This window comes from Mustela nivalis (genome assembly GCF_964662115.1).
Source record: "Mustela nivalis genome assembly, chromosome: 19".
NCBI classification, from domain to species: Eukaryota; Metazoa; Chordata; class Mammalia; order Carnivora; family Mustelidae; genus Mustela; species Mustela nivalis.
This window is the reverse complement of record NC_139038.1, coordinates 36,946,347-36,962,606: the sequence shown is the minus strand read 5'-3', so window position 1 is coordinate 36,962,606 and position 16,260 is coordinate 36,946,347. Positions and strand designations below refer to the sequence as shown.

The 16,260-nt window shown below is 55.9% G+C and overlaps 2 protein-coding genes across 5 annotated transcripts; one reads left to right on the top strand and one right to left on the bottom strand.

Annotated features, from left to right (window-relative positions):
* The first annotated feature begins 50 nt into the window (after nt 1–50).
* IL32 (interleukin 32) lies at nt 51–3,395 on the top strand. 3 transcript variants are annotated; one of them, XM_082713395.1, is made up of 7 exons: nt 51–453; nt 577–619; nt 1,885–1,923; nt 2,076–2,135; nt 2,543–2,569; nt 2,724–2,783; nt 2,999–3,395. In XM_082713395.1, the coding sequence occupies exons 2-7, from the start codon at nt 605–607 to the stop codon at nt 3,311–3,313; spliced, it is 516 nt and encodes a 171-aa protein (XP_082569521.1). In that variant the 5' UTR covers nt 51–453; nt 577–604; the 3' UTR covers nt 3,314–3,395. The 3 variants fall into 3 exon arrangements, with proteins under 3 accessions (XP_082569521.1, XP_082569522.1, XP_082569523.1); XM_082713396.1 differs by lacking the exon at nt 2,543–2,569; XM_082713397.1 differs by lacking the exons at nt 51–453; nt 577–619; nt 2,543–2,569 and having other exon boundaries at nt 2,076–2,145.
* Nucleotides 3,396–6,333: 2,938 nt separating this feature from the next.
* ZSCAN10 (zinc finger and SCAN domain containing 10) lies at nt 6,334–16,231 on the bottom strand. 2 transcript variants are annotated; one of them, XM_082713315.1, is made up of 6 exons: nt 15,022–16,231; nt 10,242–10,703; nt 9,755–10,022; nt 9,483–9,547; nt 9,249–9,306; nt 6,334–8,478 (listed from the first exon to the last, which is right to left on the bottom strand). In XM_082713315.1, exons 2-6 carry the CDS (start codon nt 10,635–10,637, stop codon nt 6,917–6,919), a joined length of 2,349 nt encoding a protein of 782 aa, XP_082569441.1. In that variant the 5' UTR covers nt 10,638–10,703; nt 15,022–16,231; the 3' UTR covers nt 6,334–6,916. The 2 variants fall into 2 exon arrangements, with proteins under 2 accessions (XP_082569441.1, XP_082569442.1); XM_082713316.1 differs by lacking the exon at nt 15,022–16,231 and adding an exon at nt 13,651–13,740.
* Between the last annotated feature and the right edge of the window lie 29 nt (nt 16,232–16,260).

The window sequence follows — 16,260 nt, the reverse complement described above, 5'->3', positions numbered from 1 at the left end:
ATGTGACCTGGCCAGCATTCCTCAGGACCTTGACCCCCCCAACTGGATGACTTCATTTTCCAGAGCTCAGAGAACATCTCCCTGTGCTTTCCCAAGTCTGGACTTTCCCACTGCCCCTCCCTCATCCCAGACTGATGAGATTGAGGAAGGGGCCTGTTTCCAGGCTCTGAGATTCCTGCCCTAGCTCAGGGTGTGGAGGGGTCTAGGCTAGAGCTGTGCCCACCCACCCCCTCTCAGGCCCTTGGGTCTCCCTGCCTGTCATTTGCTTCTGTCTCTGTGTCAAACACACACACACACACACACACACACACACACACACACACAGCCTCACATCCTGCCTTTAGGACAGGCTCCAATTTCCTCCCTCCTCCCTCCTCCCTCCTCCCTCCTCCCTCTTAAAAGAGCAGCTCTTTCTCAGAATCGGAAACCTCAGCTGGGAGAATCTGTGAGAAGGTGATGTCTCCGATGTCTCCATGGAGGCCTGGGGAGGGAGCTGCAGCCAAAGGGACTTTCCATGGGGGTGGTGGGGAGGCTGCTTCTCTGAAGACTTGCATACACTTGTTCCTCTCTCACCAGGTCACAGCCCCTGGAGACCTGAATAACCATGGGCTTCTCCAAGGTGAGTGAGAATGAGTGGGGGGAGTGGGGGGGTGCCTGGATACTATATCCACGCTGTGGGTCCCCCTTCTCCCACCTGCACTGGCCCCGGACCTCTGGATCCCTCCACATGCACCTGGCTCTGTCCCATTCTCCTGGGCCAGTGGGGGAGTCCCCTGGCGAAGCAGGGGGTCTGAGCCACTCAACAGGGCCCCAGTCTCATAATGACCCTTAGCTTGCTGGGTCAAGTGCTCTGCCATCACTTTCCTGAAATTCTGAATAATTTGTTGACAAATGGCTTTACAGTCTCCTTTTGCTCTAAGTCATTCACTGTATTATTTTTTTTTAATTTTTTTAAATTTTTTTTTTAAATTTTATTTATTTGACAGACAGAGATAACAAGTAGGCAGAGAGACAGACAGAGAGAGGGAGGGAGAAGCAGGCTCACCGCTGAGCAGAGAGCCCGATGTGGGGCTCGATCCCAGGACCCTGGGATCATGACCTGAGCCGAAGGCAGAGGGTTTAACCCACTGAGCCACCCAGGCGCCCCTGTATTAATTTTTTTTAAAGATTTTATTTATTTGTCAGAGAGAGAGAGAAAGAGCATACAAGCAGGGGAAGTGGCAGGCAGAGGCAGAGAGAGAATCAGGCTCCCTGCTGACCCCAGGATTTCCGGGTTAGGACCTGGGCTGAAGGCAGATGCTTAACCCACTGAGCCATCCCTGAATTACTCACTTTACAGAGCAGGTCCTGGTTGTGTGGCCAGATTTCCTGTCTGGGGGTAGATTACGGGGAGCAGTTCTGTGTCTGTGTCTTTGTGTGTGTCAGGGGTCCTGGGGAACAGTGTGTGTTGTGGGACAAAGGGGTTATTCTAGGAGGTAGACCCCACATGTGTGTGTGGCAGCTGGAGAGGGCCAGAGGAAGCACCAATCCCAGTAGACCTGTATGCCCTGGAAACCAGATCTGGCCCTCAGGTAGACTCGTGAGGGAGACTCTGGGGTGCCTTGCACTTCTGTGGGTCAAGCCAAGAGTCTGGGCAGGGGAGATGGGTCTGCAGGTGCCCCTGCCTTTCTGTCACCACCTCAGAGAGGACCGGCTGCTGCCAGTCCTTCACTTGGCCAACTGTCAGCCGGGATGGAGAGCTCAGGGCTTTGGAAACACAGTGGACCCTGCACCCTGTGGAGCAATGTTTCTACGTGTGCACACGTGTGCGGGTGTGCAAATGTGTGCATGTGGTGGGGGGGTGGCAAGGTCATATGAGCCTGAATATCACTGTTACCTCCACAGCCAGACAAAGACCTGAATGAGGGATTACGACTTGAGCTGGTAAGAACCGCTTCTCCATGCATGGTTGGGGGAGTGGGGTGTGGGGGGTATCTGGGATCTGCTGCAAGGAACTAGGAATGTCCCGACCCCAGGGGCGGCGAGGGGGAGGATCAGGCATGTCTTTTCCACCTCTGCCTCTCCTCTGCTCGCAGCACCGGTTGGTGGACAATTACTGTGATCGTCATCAGACTGAACCAGAAGGAGAGGACCAGGTGGGTCACTGTGTCCCCCACTCCCCTGCTCTCTGCACTCTGGCTTGGGTAGTTGATTTCACGATGATAGTGGCGAGGAGGAAGAGGAAGGTACTACCACAGGTTTGCTCATACCCTCCACTGGACAGACCCCTGCAATACGCTCATCTCTCGGTTCACACCTGTGTGGCCGGTGTGTACACAGGTGAGGAATGCGGAGGCCCCCCTGGAGGCTTAGGAAGGCGTCTGAGTCATTGGGCATTCAGATGACAGCGCTGGGAGACCAGACAGCTGGTCCCCAGGCCCCTGGGCAGGACCCAGCTATGGGAGCCTTGGCGAGCCTGGCAAGTAACAGCCGGGGGCTTGGGGATAAGACTGAGCGAGGGAGGGGCTGGGAGGATTTTGAACACGTGATTTTTCCCCACCAGGAGTGGTTAGTGCTACAGGAGCTGGAGGTGAGTCTGGGCACCGCCCCTCCCCGAAGCTGGTTCCCCAGGGTGGGGAGATGCATGGCCGCGTCCGGGAGTCTGGGCCCCGGGTCTGGGCTCCCGGCTGCAGAGAGCAACCAGCAGGAGCAGGTCCGTAGCCTCCGCACCCCGGTCTCCCCAGGACGGCTTCAACGAGGTCTTGCTCAACACCGTGGACCTGAACTACCAGAACGACAGTCAGGTGCGTGAGGCGCCCATCGTGGCCTCCTTGCTTCCCTTCCCCGCCGGTTCTGTCTGTCTGAATCTTGGTGCTGCCAGGTAAGGACCCAGCCCCGCTGAGCGGATGCGGGGGGCTGTTGGCAGGAAGTGGGCAGCTTCCGTCCACGGGCTTCGTAAAGTTGGGGAGGCCTCAGCGCCGGCCAGGACCTGACGGGCCCCCCAACCTCGTCCCGGCAGGACTCCTCTCCGTTACTTCCCGAGGTGCGGCAGGAATTGCGGTCCAGGCTCAGGAGGTCGCCTGTCATTTCCCTTGAAGACCAGGACTTCGAGAGCTGGAATCCCAGGGAGTCCTTCTCTGACAGGGTCTTGAGGTTTTTTCAGAGGCTGCTGGGCTACCTGCTGCAGAAGTGGTGGGCCCTGCTGGCGTGGTTACGGCGCGCCGTGGCTGCTGGCATGCGGGCCCTCTGCTGCGCGGTGGAGACCGTCTGGAGCGTGTTCCAGGATTTCTGTTCCTTCATGGCGCAGGCCCTGGGATTTACCATCCAGGCCTAGCCAGAACCCCCTGACCAGTTTTGGTCTCCAGGTCTGACCTTGCTCTGGCTCCCATGTTTTAATAAAAGTTCGTGGAATCCAACTGAGTGCCTGTGGCGTTGGGAGCAGGGGGCCCCAGGGGTGGGGGCAGGGCACACGTCACATGGACCTGGGCTGAGGTCCACTTGACCACTGTCTAATCTGCACACAGCACACGGGGGTCATAACATGGGACATGGGACACAGGGGTCACAACTGGTCACGGACTTGCTGTGAGAACTGGAAAGTGGATGTCTTGCCTAATGCATGGTGGGGACTGAGGAAATCAAGCTTGCAGCCCTTGAGTTTCTCCTGGCCCTGGTCTTCATCCTTGCACTGGGCCACAGAAGCTCCTCTGTCTTCCTTCCAAGATCAGAGGCCTTGGGGTTGGGGCACAGGGTGGGAGGGAAGGGGAGGGAGGGTGTACCCCTGCCTGGGCCAGGCTGAGAAGTGGCTTAGGGTGGGGCAGGAGTCCCATCTCAGGCCTGCAGCTGAACTGGGGGGAGAGAAGGCCTGGGGGGAGGAGAAGACCTGGGCTGGAAGGGCTCAGCTCAGCTGTCATTTCTTTCTTTTTCTTTTCTTTTCTTTCTTTCTTTTTTTTTTTTTTTAAGATTTATTTATTGATTTGAGAGCGAGAAGGTATGGGGGAGGAACAGAGGGAAGTTGACTGTCACGCAGACTCTGGCCAAGCTGAGCTTGGAACCCAGGACAATGCTGGGCCCCTGAGCTGATCTGAGAGTGAAACTCAACTGTCAAAGCCACCCAGGCACCTCTCTTCCTTTCCCCCACGCTTCAGCTCCCCCCCACCCCCACGGACTTCCTGCTTGTGGCAGTGACACACAGATTTTGCACTGGGAGTGTCTGGCTGCAAACACTCCAGCACCTCCCCCCACACTCCACACCCCCAACCCTCCGACACCCCCCCCCCCCACACACACACATCTGAGAGCAGAGCTGGAAGAAAGGGGGAAATGGGCACCTGGGGCAGGAGACCAGGGCAGGGCCCACTGTCTGAGAAGGATGCCCGAGGTGGGAGAGGCTTGGGAGACAGGAGGCCTCACAGACTGGAGGCACTCTGTGAGTCAACATCCTTCTTTCCTGTCTGCCACCTTCTTCACAGCCTTTTGGATCATAGGCATAAACTCTTGATTCTTAGAAAAAATCGGCTCTCTGTGGGCCGCCTGTGCATCCAGTGGGAGGATGTAATGGTCAAAGCATGCCCTACTAGTGGCTTCTTGGTGGCCTGGTCATGGGACTCTGCTTACTGAGCAGGGGAGGGAGTTGGGGGAACTTCTCAGCCCCGGCCTTTTCTTCCTGAGCAGAAGGCAATCCAATATGGGGGTTCCTTTCTGCAGAGGCCCATGGCGGCCCGCATCTTCTTTCGTTTGTGGGGGTCCCTCTGATAGCCTTGTACACTGGAAGGCCCATCTCAGGCCTGAGTCCCCAGCTTCAAGGGACCACCCAGTCTAGGGCCTGAGCCAGCATTTACTTCCCCTAGGCCATGACCTCTCTTCCCACTTCCCATCAGCATTCAGGTTGTTTTAGATACTTGCCCTGCATTTTCAAGTGACCTTGTGTCAAACTTTTCCTTCTCAGGCCTTTCACACTGATTTCCCTTGAGAAAAGCCTCCTACTGTGCTAAGGGCATCAGGGGCTTCTATGACCCCAGGGCCCCACTAAAGTCACCATCATCCAGAGCCTAGACAACTTCTAGGCTCTTCTAGTTGGTTTCCCTGGACTTGTCCCTTTCAAACCAAATCTATCTAGCACCAAGGTCAAAAGAATTTCATTGCAAAATGAAGTTAACTCCCTGCTTAAAATCCTCCCCTTTTCCCATCATAAATAGACTCTGACCTTGGCCTCTAAGTCCCTGTCTGTGTCATCAGGTTCCTACAGGGTTCCCTCAGGGACAGTATTCTTCAGCTGCCTGCTCAGCAGCTCAGGGCCTTTGCACATGCTGTTCCCTCTGAGGGGGATGTCCTTCTTCCAGTTCTTCTGTGGTTGCCTCTCCCTTCTATTTCGGGCCTTGTTCTCAATAGCTCAGCAATTCCTTTGTACATAGTAGGTGCTCAAGAAGTAATAAGGCCTCCAAATGCTGGGGGTTCTCCCAACTCCTTACTCTCTCAGTTGGCTAAGAAAATTTCCTTCATGAAATTTTCTTCCCTGGAGCTTTCCATGAGTCTAATTTGTTCTGTGACATCTGGGGACTCTCTGTACCCTGCCTAACCTCCCTCCTAACCCCTGAAAGCATAGATCTTCCTCAGGTTTGGGGCATCCCACTCACTTGCGCCCAAGGACTATCTCTACTTTCCCATTTTGGGGAAAGTAGATTTGTGAACAGATTTTCCCCAAGTCCCGTTAGCCCTTGTGGATGAGTTCACTTCCTATTCACAGGCATCTGTGAAACAGCAATTCCATGGCAGGGTGGAGGGACAAAGACAACTTAGAAAAGTGTGGGTTAAAAAAAAAAAAAGCCACAGACAGAAGCAGGATGTGCTATTTTCTGCAGTGGAGGGGCGCGGTTTTCTTTCCTGTGGTCTTAACAGAAGTCACATGATTTTAAGTCTGTCTATTGGTTTGGAAAAAAACAGCCAAAAAGCCAAGGTTGCCTGGTAGGGAAAAGGTGGAGAAACCAGCCAAACCAGCTTTGAGTTTACAGAATTATGGCCTGTTAGTGGTCTCCAGCCACAGCCCCACTTGGCCATCAGGCAGGTTTCTTCTCCTCTGCTAGCATCTTCAAGTAGAACTTGTTATCTACATCCCCAAAACAAGGTTTCCCGTAAGAATCCAGAATCTGGGATTTTAGGGATGCCTGGGTGGTTCAATTGATTGTCCGCTTTCGGCTCCGGCCATGATCCTAGAGTCCTGGGATCGAGTACTGCATCAGGCTCCCCATTCCTTGGAGTCTGCTTCTCCCTCTCTTTCTGCCTCACCACCCTGCTTGTGCTCTTTCTGTCTCTCAAATAAATAAAATCTTTTGGGGGGAAAAATAACACAGAATCTGGGATTTTAAAGTTTATTCCATTTTAATTAATTTGAACAAGCATATGTGGCTACAGGATACTGTATTGGACAGCATGGATTAGGGGCAGACACCAGAGAAGGAAAAATTCCAGGGTGGCACTCCGTGGCCTTACTCACAGCCAACTCCGATAGCTGGCGCCCCTCTGCCACCCTGGCCAATTCTGGGCCTTTCCGGTGTGTCTGGGCGGGGCTCTCTCTGGGCCTGCTCCTGTCTAGGGTACTGTGGAAGGAGCTGGGGTAGGGAAGGGGAAAAGGCATCCCTGTCACAGCGGTGAGGGTGACAGACAGTGTTTTGATGGATCTCAAAAAAAAAAGAAAAAAAGAAAAGTCATTTTCAAGAAGGCTGTTTTCCTTTAGGTACTTTGAAATACACGCCTGAGGCCACGGAGAGTTGCCGGCGGGGGTGGGGTGGGGGCGCGAAGGGGGGGTTACTAACACACACGGTTGCCGGAGCCAGAGGAAGGCCGGTGGAGTGGGGGATCCGGACATCCTCTGCCGGCCTTGGTTGCCCAGGACCCCGGGGAGAGGCGCGCAGGGCTGGCCTGGCGGAACCTGGAGCCGCTAGTACAGGGTCTCGCGCGCATGGGTTCTCAAGTGGCGCAGCAGGTGGGAGTTGCGGCTGAAGCTGCGGCCACACTGTGCGCACGAGTAGGGCCTGGCCCCCGTGTGCACCAGCATGTGGCGTAGCAGGTTACAGCTGCGGCTGAAGCTCTTGCCGCACTCCCGGCACTCCTGGGGGGGCTCGGCCTGCCGGGCCGCCGCCTCGTTGCCGGCCCCCGCGTGGGTGGCCAGGTGCCGCTGCAGGTGAGCGTTCCGCCGGAAGCTGCGACCGCAGGTTGGGCAGCCATAGGGTCGCTCGCCGGTGTGGCTGCGGCGGTGGCGGGCCAGGTTGGAGCTGTTGCGGAAGCGGTAGCCGCAGGTGTCGCAGGCGTGGGGCTTCTCCCCGGTGTGGATGCGCTGGTGGCGCGCCAGGTGCGCGCTCTGGCTGAAGCCCTCACCGCACTCGCTGCAGCGGCAGGGCTTCTCGCCCGTGTGGCTGCGCCGGTGGCGGGCGAGGTCCTGGGTCTGGCTGAAGGTCTTGCCACACTGGGTGCAGTGGTGGGGCCTCGGGCCGCCGTGGGTCAGGAGGTGGCGGGCGAGACCCGCCCGCCGCACGAAGCGCTTGCCGCAGTGCGTGCAGCTGTAGGGCTTCTCGCCCGTGTGCACACGCTGGTGGCAGACCAGCTGGGAGCTCTGGCTGAAGCTGCGGCCGCACACCTGGCAAGAGAAGGGCCTCTCCCCCGTGTGCACGCGCCGGTGGGCCCCCAGGTGCTCGCTGCGCCGGAATGCCTTGCCGCAGTCGCTGCACACGTAAGGCCTGCGCTCCGGGCCCGGGCGCAGGCTGCCCGAGCACTCAGAGCACTGGTGGCCCTTGTCCTTGGCGTGGATCCGCAGGTGTCGCTTGAGACTGGAGCGGCGCTGGAAGGTTTGGCCACAGTGAGAGCACAGGACCACGGCCAGCTCTCGCGCTTCACTCTTGGTCTCAGGGACGCAGGGTGCCTTCTGGTCCTGGGCGTGCGCCAGCAGGTGCTGCATGAGGTTGGCGCGGCGCTGGAAGCCCTGACCGCACTCGGCACACAGAAAGGCGGGCTCGGAGGAGTGAGTCTGAAGGTGTTTGTTCAGATGGGAGCTCTGGCGGAAGCTGTGGCCGCAGAGGTGGCAGGCATGGGGCCTCTCGTCTGTGTGCGTGCGCATGTGCAGCTTGAGAATGGAACTTCGGCCAAAGCTCTTCCCGCAGCACTGGCACGGGAAGCACCGGGTGCCCGGGTGGGCGCGCCCCTGGTGCGCCTCCAGGCGGGCGAGCTCTCGGAAGCCCAAACCACAGTCTGTGCAGATGAATTCCATCCCCGGCTCCGACCTGGCCGCGTCCCCGACTACTTTGACATCCAGAATGTCACTCCTGCCCGGAGGGGACCCTCCTTCACCGGAGCCACTCGCTTCAGGGCCCGGCCCCAGCCGGGGAGGGTCGGGCTCTTCTGCCACCCCAGGAGCCTCTGCCCCAGACTCTGCTGAGTTGGCAGCAGGCCAGGCCACCCCTCTGGGCTCCTCTTTGAACTCCTCATCTGGGGTTCTGTTTTCAAGTCCTGGGAAAGAAGCAGAAAACAGCAGGCATATTCCTAGAGGCTCTCAGGAATGGCCTAGAACCTCAGTGCCTCAAAGCAGATAGAAACCCAGGGCTCCTGCAAAACTGGTGAGTGGACAGAAGAGGAGGGTAAAAAACAGACAACACAGAATTTACCATAGTAACTGCTTTACTTAAAAATAAATAAATAAATAAATAAATAAAGTAGGCTCCATGCCTAGTGTGGAACCCAAGCTGGGGCTTGAACTCATGAGCTTGAGATCAAGACCTGAGCTGAGATCAAGAGTTGAAACCTTAACCCGCTGAGCCAGCCAGGCACCCCAATGACTACCTATTTTGAAAGCTCAACGTTGAGGGGTTGATGATTAGATCAAACACAATGAGCCTTTAAAATAAATGAATAAATAGCTGAATGAAGGACGAGGTGGATGAATCCTCATTAAGATGGCCGGTTGTTGCATTTTTTAGATTTATGTACTTGAGAGAGAGAGATTGCACAATTTCATGTGCAGTCATGAGTGGAAGGAGGGGCAGAGGGAGAAGCAGGCTCCCTGCTCAGGCGAGACTTGATCCCAGGACCCTGAGATCCTGACCTGAGTGGAAGGCAGATGCTTAAGCAAGTGAGCCACCCAGCTGCCCTCCCCTGCCCCCTGCACATAGCCCATTTTTAGCCCAAGAGGCCAAAAGTGAGGTAGGATCTGAGCTTTAGGGACCACTCCTGAAATACAACGAAAGGGCCTTCAGTGGTTGCAAGCGGGAAGGACCTCTTACCCAGTGGGTGTGCAGGCCAAATCTTCTTTGCTGGGACATCTTCAAATGTCAGGGACTCCTGTAACAGAAGGGTGGGCAGAGACCCTTGGTGAGAGAGGAATGGGGCCCTATGACCTGAGGGGGACGATGAGCTTTTAAGGTTTAAATGAAGGAGGGCATAGATCTGCGCCAGCTGCAGAGGCGGAGAATATCCAGGGCAGAACATTCTGGAATGAGGGTACTGGTCTAGCTCACCAGCACAGCTGCCAGCTCCTGATCCCGGGAGTTTTCCTCCAGCCATAGCACAGGGCCCTGGGGGACTGACAGCATGGGGGTGGGGGGAGAAAGAGCTGTTAGAAGCTAGACTTACCCTTCATGTGGCTACAGGGAGTACACCTGTTGCCAGGTCCCCAAGAGAGACATTGGCTCCCGCCCAACCCCATCAAAGAGGGGCCTGCATCCTTCTCACCCTGCTCTCACATACCGTGCCTCCCAGCACCCACCGTCTGGGGGTACCAGCTCCTCACCAGTCTCTTGTAGGACCTGGAATGTCCTCTTGGGATCTGGGCTCAGTGACTGCTTTGTACTTGGGGGATGTCTCCAGGTCTCCAGCTCAGCGGGCTTGGAAGGTCCTGGCTGGGATGGCAGAGGTTCCTTTGCTGCCTCCAGGGCTGGGGGTCCTTCTGAGGACACTTCCTTTTTGGGGCTGTGACTAGAGACCTGGGAAGAGCCCCCCTGTTCCTCCAAAGTGATGTCTGCCCGGGGACAATTCTTGCCAGTATTAAAACTAAAATCCTGTTCAAAACACATCTGTTAGGGGACAGACAGGACAGGGACTATCCCCCAGCCATAGTGGGGGATAGTCCCTGTCCTGACTCCCAACAGAAATATGACCGAGGAAAGGTGAGAGTTAGTTTAAAAAGGAATTACCGCAGGAAGGGAAATGGAGGGACCTCTTCATGGGGCACTGAGTCCACACCTGCTGTCCCGCCCAGCTGGCCACCACCCTCTTACCAGGGGCCCCACGGTGCTGGACTCCCTCTGGACACCCTCCAGCAGCAGCACCACCTCCTCGCCGTCTCTGAGCTGCTGGCCCTGCAGCCGAGCCAGGAGGTGGGCGGGCAGCGCGCTCAGGAACTGCTCCAGCACCAGCAGCTCCAGGATCTGCTCCTTGGTACGCAGCTCTGGCCGCAGCCAGCGGCAGCAGAGCTCCCGGAGCCGGCTCAGGGCCGCCCGCGGCCCCATGTCCTCCTGATACTGGAAGCATCTGAAGAGCTGGTGAGCCACCTCCGGCCGGGGCCTGGCCTCTGCATGCCGGGGGCCCTCCTGACCGACAGTCTCCTCTTCCTCCAGTTTGACTGTTCCGAGCTGCTCTGGCTCTCGGGCAGCCGACGTGGGCTCTTCCAGCATCCTTCAGCTTGGGGGCGACTCGCCGCAGCTGCTCCCACTCGGGTCTCTCCTTCTCTGCTCCCACACCTGTGGTGTTGAGAAATGCCTAAAGAGGGGTTCCTGGGGGCCTCAGCCATTGAGCGTCTGCCTTTGGCTCAGGTCACGATCCCTGGGTTCTGGGATCGAGTCCAGCATCGGGCTCCCTGCTTCTCCCTCTCCCTCCTTCCCTGCTTGTGTTCTCTCTCTGTCAACTAAATAAATAAATAAAATTTTTTCTTAAAAAAGAAAGAAAGAAAAAAAGAGAAATGCCTAAAGATGTGGCCTTCAGGGGAATCACTTCTCTCGTCGGTCATGGGTAAGGGCTCAAAGAGCAGGATAGCCCGACCAAAACAGTACAAGGCAAAGAAAACCAGTAGCTCTGTCCCCCTTCCACCCCAGCCCTGCCCCAATGGAGCATTTAGAACTTCACATCGCTTCACCCCAGAGATCCAAATTGGCATTCCCGAGACAGAACATTCCCTGCCTCTCAGTGCTGTGCTATAGGCAGTGAGCAGCACCACCAAAGATCTGCCCTTGTCAAAAAACGCTTCACGGCTACAGGATGAGCTTGACTTTAAACCCAGCTCTGCACTGCAAGGAGTGAGAACATGAGGGTTAGAGGTGTGGTGGGTAAGAGTGATAGTGTTTAAAGTACAAGCTTGTATCTAGGAAGTTACAGATCTCATGCACAATATAATGAATACAGGCAGTAATGGTGTACTCTAGGGGTGCCTGGCTCAGTGGGTTAAGCCTGTCTTCAGCTCAGGTCATGATCCCAGGGTCCTGGGATCGAGTTCCACATCAAGGTCTCTGCTCAGTGGGGAGCCTGCTTCCCCACCCCTGCTTGCCTCTCTGCCTACTCGTGATCTCTGTCAAATAAATAAATAAATCTTTAAAAAAAATAGTGTACTCTAAAAATAAATAAAATCTTTAAAAATATATATATATATTTATTTGACAGACAGATCACAAGTAGGCAGAGGGGCAGGCAGAGAGGAAGGGAGGGGGAAGCAGGCTCCCTGCCGAGCAGAGAGCCCGATGCAGGGCTCAATCCCAGGACCCTGGGATCATGACCTGAGCCAAAGGCAGAGGCTTTAACCCACTGAGGCACCCATGCGCCCCTAAAAAATAAATAAAATCTTATAAAAAATTTAAAAATGCATTTACTTGAGAAAGAGAAAGACCATGAGGCTTGATTCCAGGACCCCTGAGTTCATGACCTGAGCTGGAGGAAGACACTTACCTGACTGGGCCATCCAGGTGCCCCCACTGTGCTGTTCCTTCAGTGGGCATGAAAGTTCGACAGTTTTAAAGATAATAGGTGTGCATGTGTGGGCGAGGGTGGGGGGAGCTCATGCATGTGGCCAGACATCCTGGTTCTCAATTTATGGCTCTGGATAGGGCTCTCAGCAGTCAAGGCCGAGACCACCCAGGTGGTCAGAGCAGGCCCGAGCACCCACCTGGTGTTCCAAGCTCACCTCCCAGAGTTCCACCAGAAACAGAGGCCAGGACGAGCCAGAGAGCAGGGAATAGTGGTTGCGTCTCCAGATGAGAGACCAAGACTAAGGTTTATAACTTGCAGAAATTTGGATGAATATGTTCCCAAGGCCGATCAAAGTGGCTCTGCCCATTTCAGAGGCCTCTGGTGGGTACACTCTTGAGAGCTGGGTGATGATTAGGAGAATCAATTGTTTCTCTTTCTTTACTAAAAAATATATATTTTTTAAAGTTCTGGATTCTTCCCTGGTCTACCCCTCTGCAAAGTGTCCATCCCCAAGTAGCAATAAAAAGTGCTAACTGGCCACCAGGGGGCAGTGGTTCCACAGACGGACAGCCTCCCCCACCGGCTTCCCAAGCCCACACCAGCCCCTCTCCTGCCAGAGGGTTCCATGGGGAAACTCACTGTTTCCTGGTGCGGCAGCCCAGATCTAACAACAGGGAGATGCCTCAAGTTTGGCCTCACCCAGGGGACTCCGTTCAGTCCTTCAGAACAACCCAGAGGGCTTTCATTGTCCTGAATAGGCCAGCACTTCTGCTCCTGAGTTTTGAGGCACTTTTATATATATATTTTAAAGATTTTATTTATTTATTTGACAGAGAGAGATCACAAGTAGGCAGAGAGGCAGGCAGAGAGAGAGAGAGGAGGAAGCAGGCTCTCTGGGACTCGATCCCAGGACCCTGAGATCAAGACCTGAGCCGAAGGCAGAGGCTTAACCCACTGAGCCACCCAGGCGCCCAAGGCACTTTTATATTTTAATTTGGGTCAAAGTTATTTTTATGGAAATAAAAACTCAAGTTCCACCATTTGTCTGCCTTCCCTGCTCTCTGGCCTCAGGGCTACAATTCTCCCCGGCGTCTCTCGAGCAACCCTCAGTCCATGGACATCCCAAGCAGGGACAAGGAAAAAAATGTTCTCGCAACACTCCCCAGCACGGAAAGGAGTACAGCAGTGCTGGGCTCCTGGAAGAAAGCCCATGGTGGGCGAGCAGGAGAGCTAGCAATCGCAATTCTCATTATTACTGAGCAACAACACAAAGGACCACCACTAACAGTGGACCCCATCACCGACCCATTTTATAGCTCAGGACACCAAGGCTCGGAGGCACAGACATTTGCCCAAGGAGGTAACACAGCATTGGCAATGCAGCTGGGGAGAAGTCAGCCTGGCCAAGAGCTTTGGACAGTTTGTTGAGCCCCCTTGTTGCGGGGCTGGGGCTGGGGCTGGAGGGGGGCGGTTCCCTGATGTTCCTGTTCAGATGCGGGGGGGGGGGGGGTTGAGGGGTGGCAGAACAAAGTTTTAAACCTGGCTGAGCACTTCCCACCCCAGGATGGGGAGGAGGAAGGGCTGCTGAAGACCCAGGCTTCCATCCCCGCCACCTGCCCGCCTCTCCAGCCTCCCTCCCCCTTCCTGCTTCTCCCAAGTCTCCCGCCCAGCTGCCCAGCTGCGCAGCCCACATTCTTTCCCGCATTTGGCATCTGACCCTGCATGCGGCACCTTTCACCCCTTGGCGCCACTCTCCAGGGACTCCACAACACACCAGCCACCTGTCTCTCCCCGTCCACTGTCGCGCTGCGCCACAATCATGGTTGAGCGTCTCTCTCCCCTTGGCAAACAGGATTGCGTCTTGTTCAAAATGGTGTTGTTAGTAGAAGTAACCAAACAGGAATAATGATACCTACCTAGAAGGTGTGTTACTGAGGAATGCATACAAAAACGTGTGCTACAGAAAAGCGCAGCAGGCAAAGGGCTTATTGTTTCATTACTGTTTCATGTTTTGGCAGCATGAGCAAAATAACAGAACCAATCACGGGTCATCAGTCACTTTGCAATAATAGGTGGTAGGTATCCAGGGCTAGTATGTGTCTCTGCTCAGGCTTGCTTCCTCCCACCCCAGCCTACCTGGTAAATTATAATTTCTCCATTTGACAAGGGCAAAGAGCATGCTTGGAGAGGACGGGTAACTCCCTCAAGGTCACACCAGTAGGAGCCAGCATTTTCTCTAAGGCAAGAACACTGATCTTGACCTCTACGCAAAAGCTCAGAAACAGATAAGGACCCAATTTCTCTCCCTGCCTGTGCAATTTGCCTAGTTTTAGCCAGAATATAACACTGGGAGTCAGGTGGGGGGGGGGGGAATGAGATTCCATATTCTAGCCTTTGGGCCTAGACACCCACAGGGGTGCCCGGAACCTCCAGGAGAGGTCTTGCCAAAAGGTTTGAAAGAAATGAATTTAAGGGAAGTTGGCCTGAGAGTTTCTCCCTCCCCCCTCAGTCTTCCGGACAAAAGCTCTGTTCATATGCACATCTGTGGGGGGTGGGAGGCTCGTCAACCATCCTCCAATATTCCTTCCACCGGCTTAATCTGGAGCCCAGAGCCACGGGGAGGCAAGGGCTGGACCTGCCCTGGGTAAAGGTGAGGCCCAAAGACCCACCCAGACAACAGGAGAGCCCAGAGCCAGGATCTTCAGCCGGGAACGCCCCCCTTCTCCCTGGACACAACTGGAAGGAGACTGGCCGGCTTGTTTTTGTTGGCTAGGCTCCCTTGCTGGGGCTGGCCTCAGTTGATGCCGCTGGCCAGTCCACCTGGAGTGCATGGAGCCTGCCTAACCCTCCCCAGTGGGTACCGCAAGCCCATGCTACAGGAAGCCCCACACCCTCCTTGAGGACCCCATAGTGGCAGGTCCACACAGCTGGCTGGCTCTGGGCTCCCAGCAGAGCCAACCCACACCCTTCCAAGACTTCTTTTCCAGCTTCCTAATCCCCCATCCCATCGCTGAGGCCCAGGTCCTCCTTCTCCCTCCGAGCTGCTAGGAACTCCTTAGGTCTGTCCTGGCACCCTGCACCCCAGGCTTCCCTGCAACTCACCACTCAGGGTCTCCACTCCAGAGGTGGAAGTGCTAGGGGTTCCTTGAGGGCCCCGGGCCGGAGTCAGCCTCGGCAGACTGGGAAAGGACTCCGGGAAAACTGAACAGGAAGTGCCTTGCTCTAGTCCCATCCAGGTAATGAGGGGGATTCCTAGAGTTAACCCTTCACCTCCCAGTTTGGGAGTGCGGTGGGGGAGAGGGCGGGGCCAGAGAAATGAGGACGGAGTGGCTAAAGGATACTCTAGCCTGGGAGGAGATGAAGAGTCTCGCTACCCCTCCAGTTAAGAACTGCCCCCCTCCTAATCAGGACTGTTCCTGTTCTCCTTGTGGGGGAGGCGGGGAGGTCTGTTAACCTGTACTTTCTGGGGGGACCAGAGCGGCCATTTAAAAATGCCTGTTGTGTGCTGGGCCCTTTGCTAGCATTTCATTCATCTGACAAATCTCTGCCAAGGGCCTGCTATGTGCCAGGCACGGTTGCAGGTACTGAGGTAAACAGGAGGAACAGGCCCGGACCTCAGAGGGCTTACACGCAGGTGTGCGGGAGCTGTAAGGACGTAACAGGACTATGTGGCGGGGGAGGAAAGCCCGCCATCAACACCACCTAAGATCTTCCCAAGAATCTTGACAGGTGGCTTCGTCCCAGCTTTCTCCAAGAGGAAGCAGGGACTTCAGGGACGGGACGGGACCCCACACTGGCTTTGGGCCCAAGTTGAGCTTCCAAGTCAAGCCTTTCTCTTGGCTCTACTAAGGTGTCTTTTCACATCGTGCTCTTGGCCGGCCGCAGCCCGGAGGGCGCTTCCTCGCGGGAACCTACGGTTCAGAGCCCGCAGGCACTCTCGTGGCACCGCCTGTCCTGGACACCCGGGGCCACCTGCTCCGCGGCCCAAGGTTCGGCTTTGGCCGCCCCTAGTCTTAGACTCGTGGATCCGTCCGGGCCAGACCCTGCGCTCGCTGATTCCACTGCCGGGTTCTTGTCTCCGTGCACTTGGCACCTGGGCTTATCTTATTCCTTTACTTTCATCGTCTAGCGTGCTCCTCCCGCGACCACAGGCTCCCCGCGGACAGCGGTGTTTCCCTGTCTGCGCCGCATCCTCCACACCTAGCCCAGGGCCAGCACGTGTCAACACGGCCGGAATGGCTCAGGAGCCGGCCCGCGAAGCCCAAGGCCCCCAGAGGTGCGCAGCGCGCAACGCGCCCAGAGCTCCGCCGCCTGGACTTTTCCTGACGCCCGCATCGGCTG

Excerpts from the sequence above, each read along its gene's own strand:
- ZSCAN10 (XM_082713315.1), bottom strand. The coding sequence starts at position 10,637 with ATGCTGGAAGAGCCCACGTCGGCTGCCCGAGAGCCAGAGCAGCTCGGA. Across the intron at positions 9,548-9,754 it reads CCAGGTCCTACAAGAGACTG|TCCCCCAGGGCCCTGTGCTA; the intron begins GTGAGGAGCTGG and ends CCATGCTGTCAG. Across the intron at positions 8,479-9,248 it reads TTGGCCTGCACACCCACTGG|GACTTGAAAACAGAACCCCA; the intron begins GTAAGAGGTCCT and ends CTTCTTTCCCAG.
- IL32 (XM_082713395.1), top strand. Across the intron at positions 2,136-2,542 it reads AACCAGAAGGAGAGGACCAG|GAGTGGTTAGTGCTACAGGA; the intron begins GTGGGTCACTGT and ends TTTCCCCACCAG. Across the intron at positions 2,784-2,998 it reads ACTACCAGAACGACAGTCAG|GACTCCTCTCCGTTACTTCC; the intron begins GTGCGTGAGGCG and ends TCGTCCCGGCAG.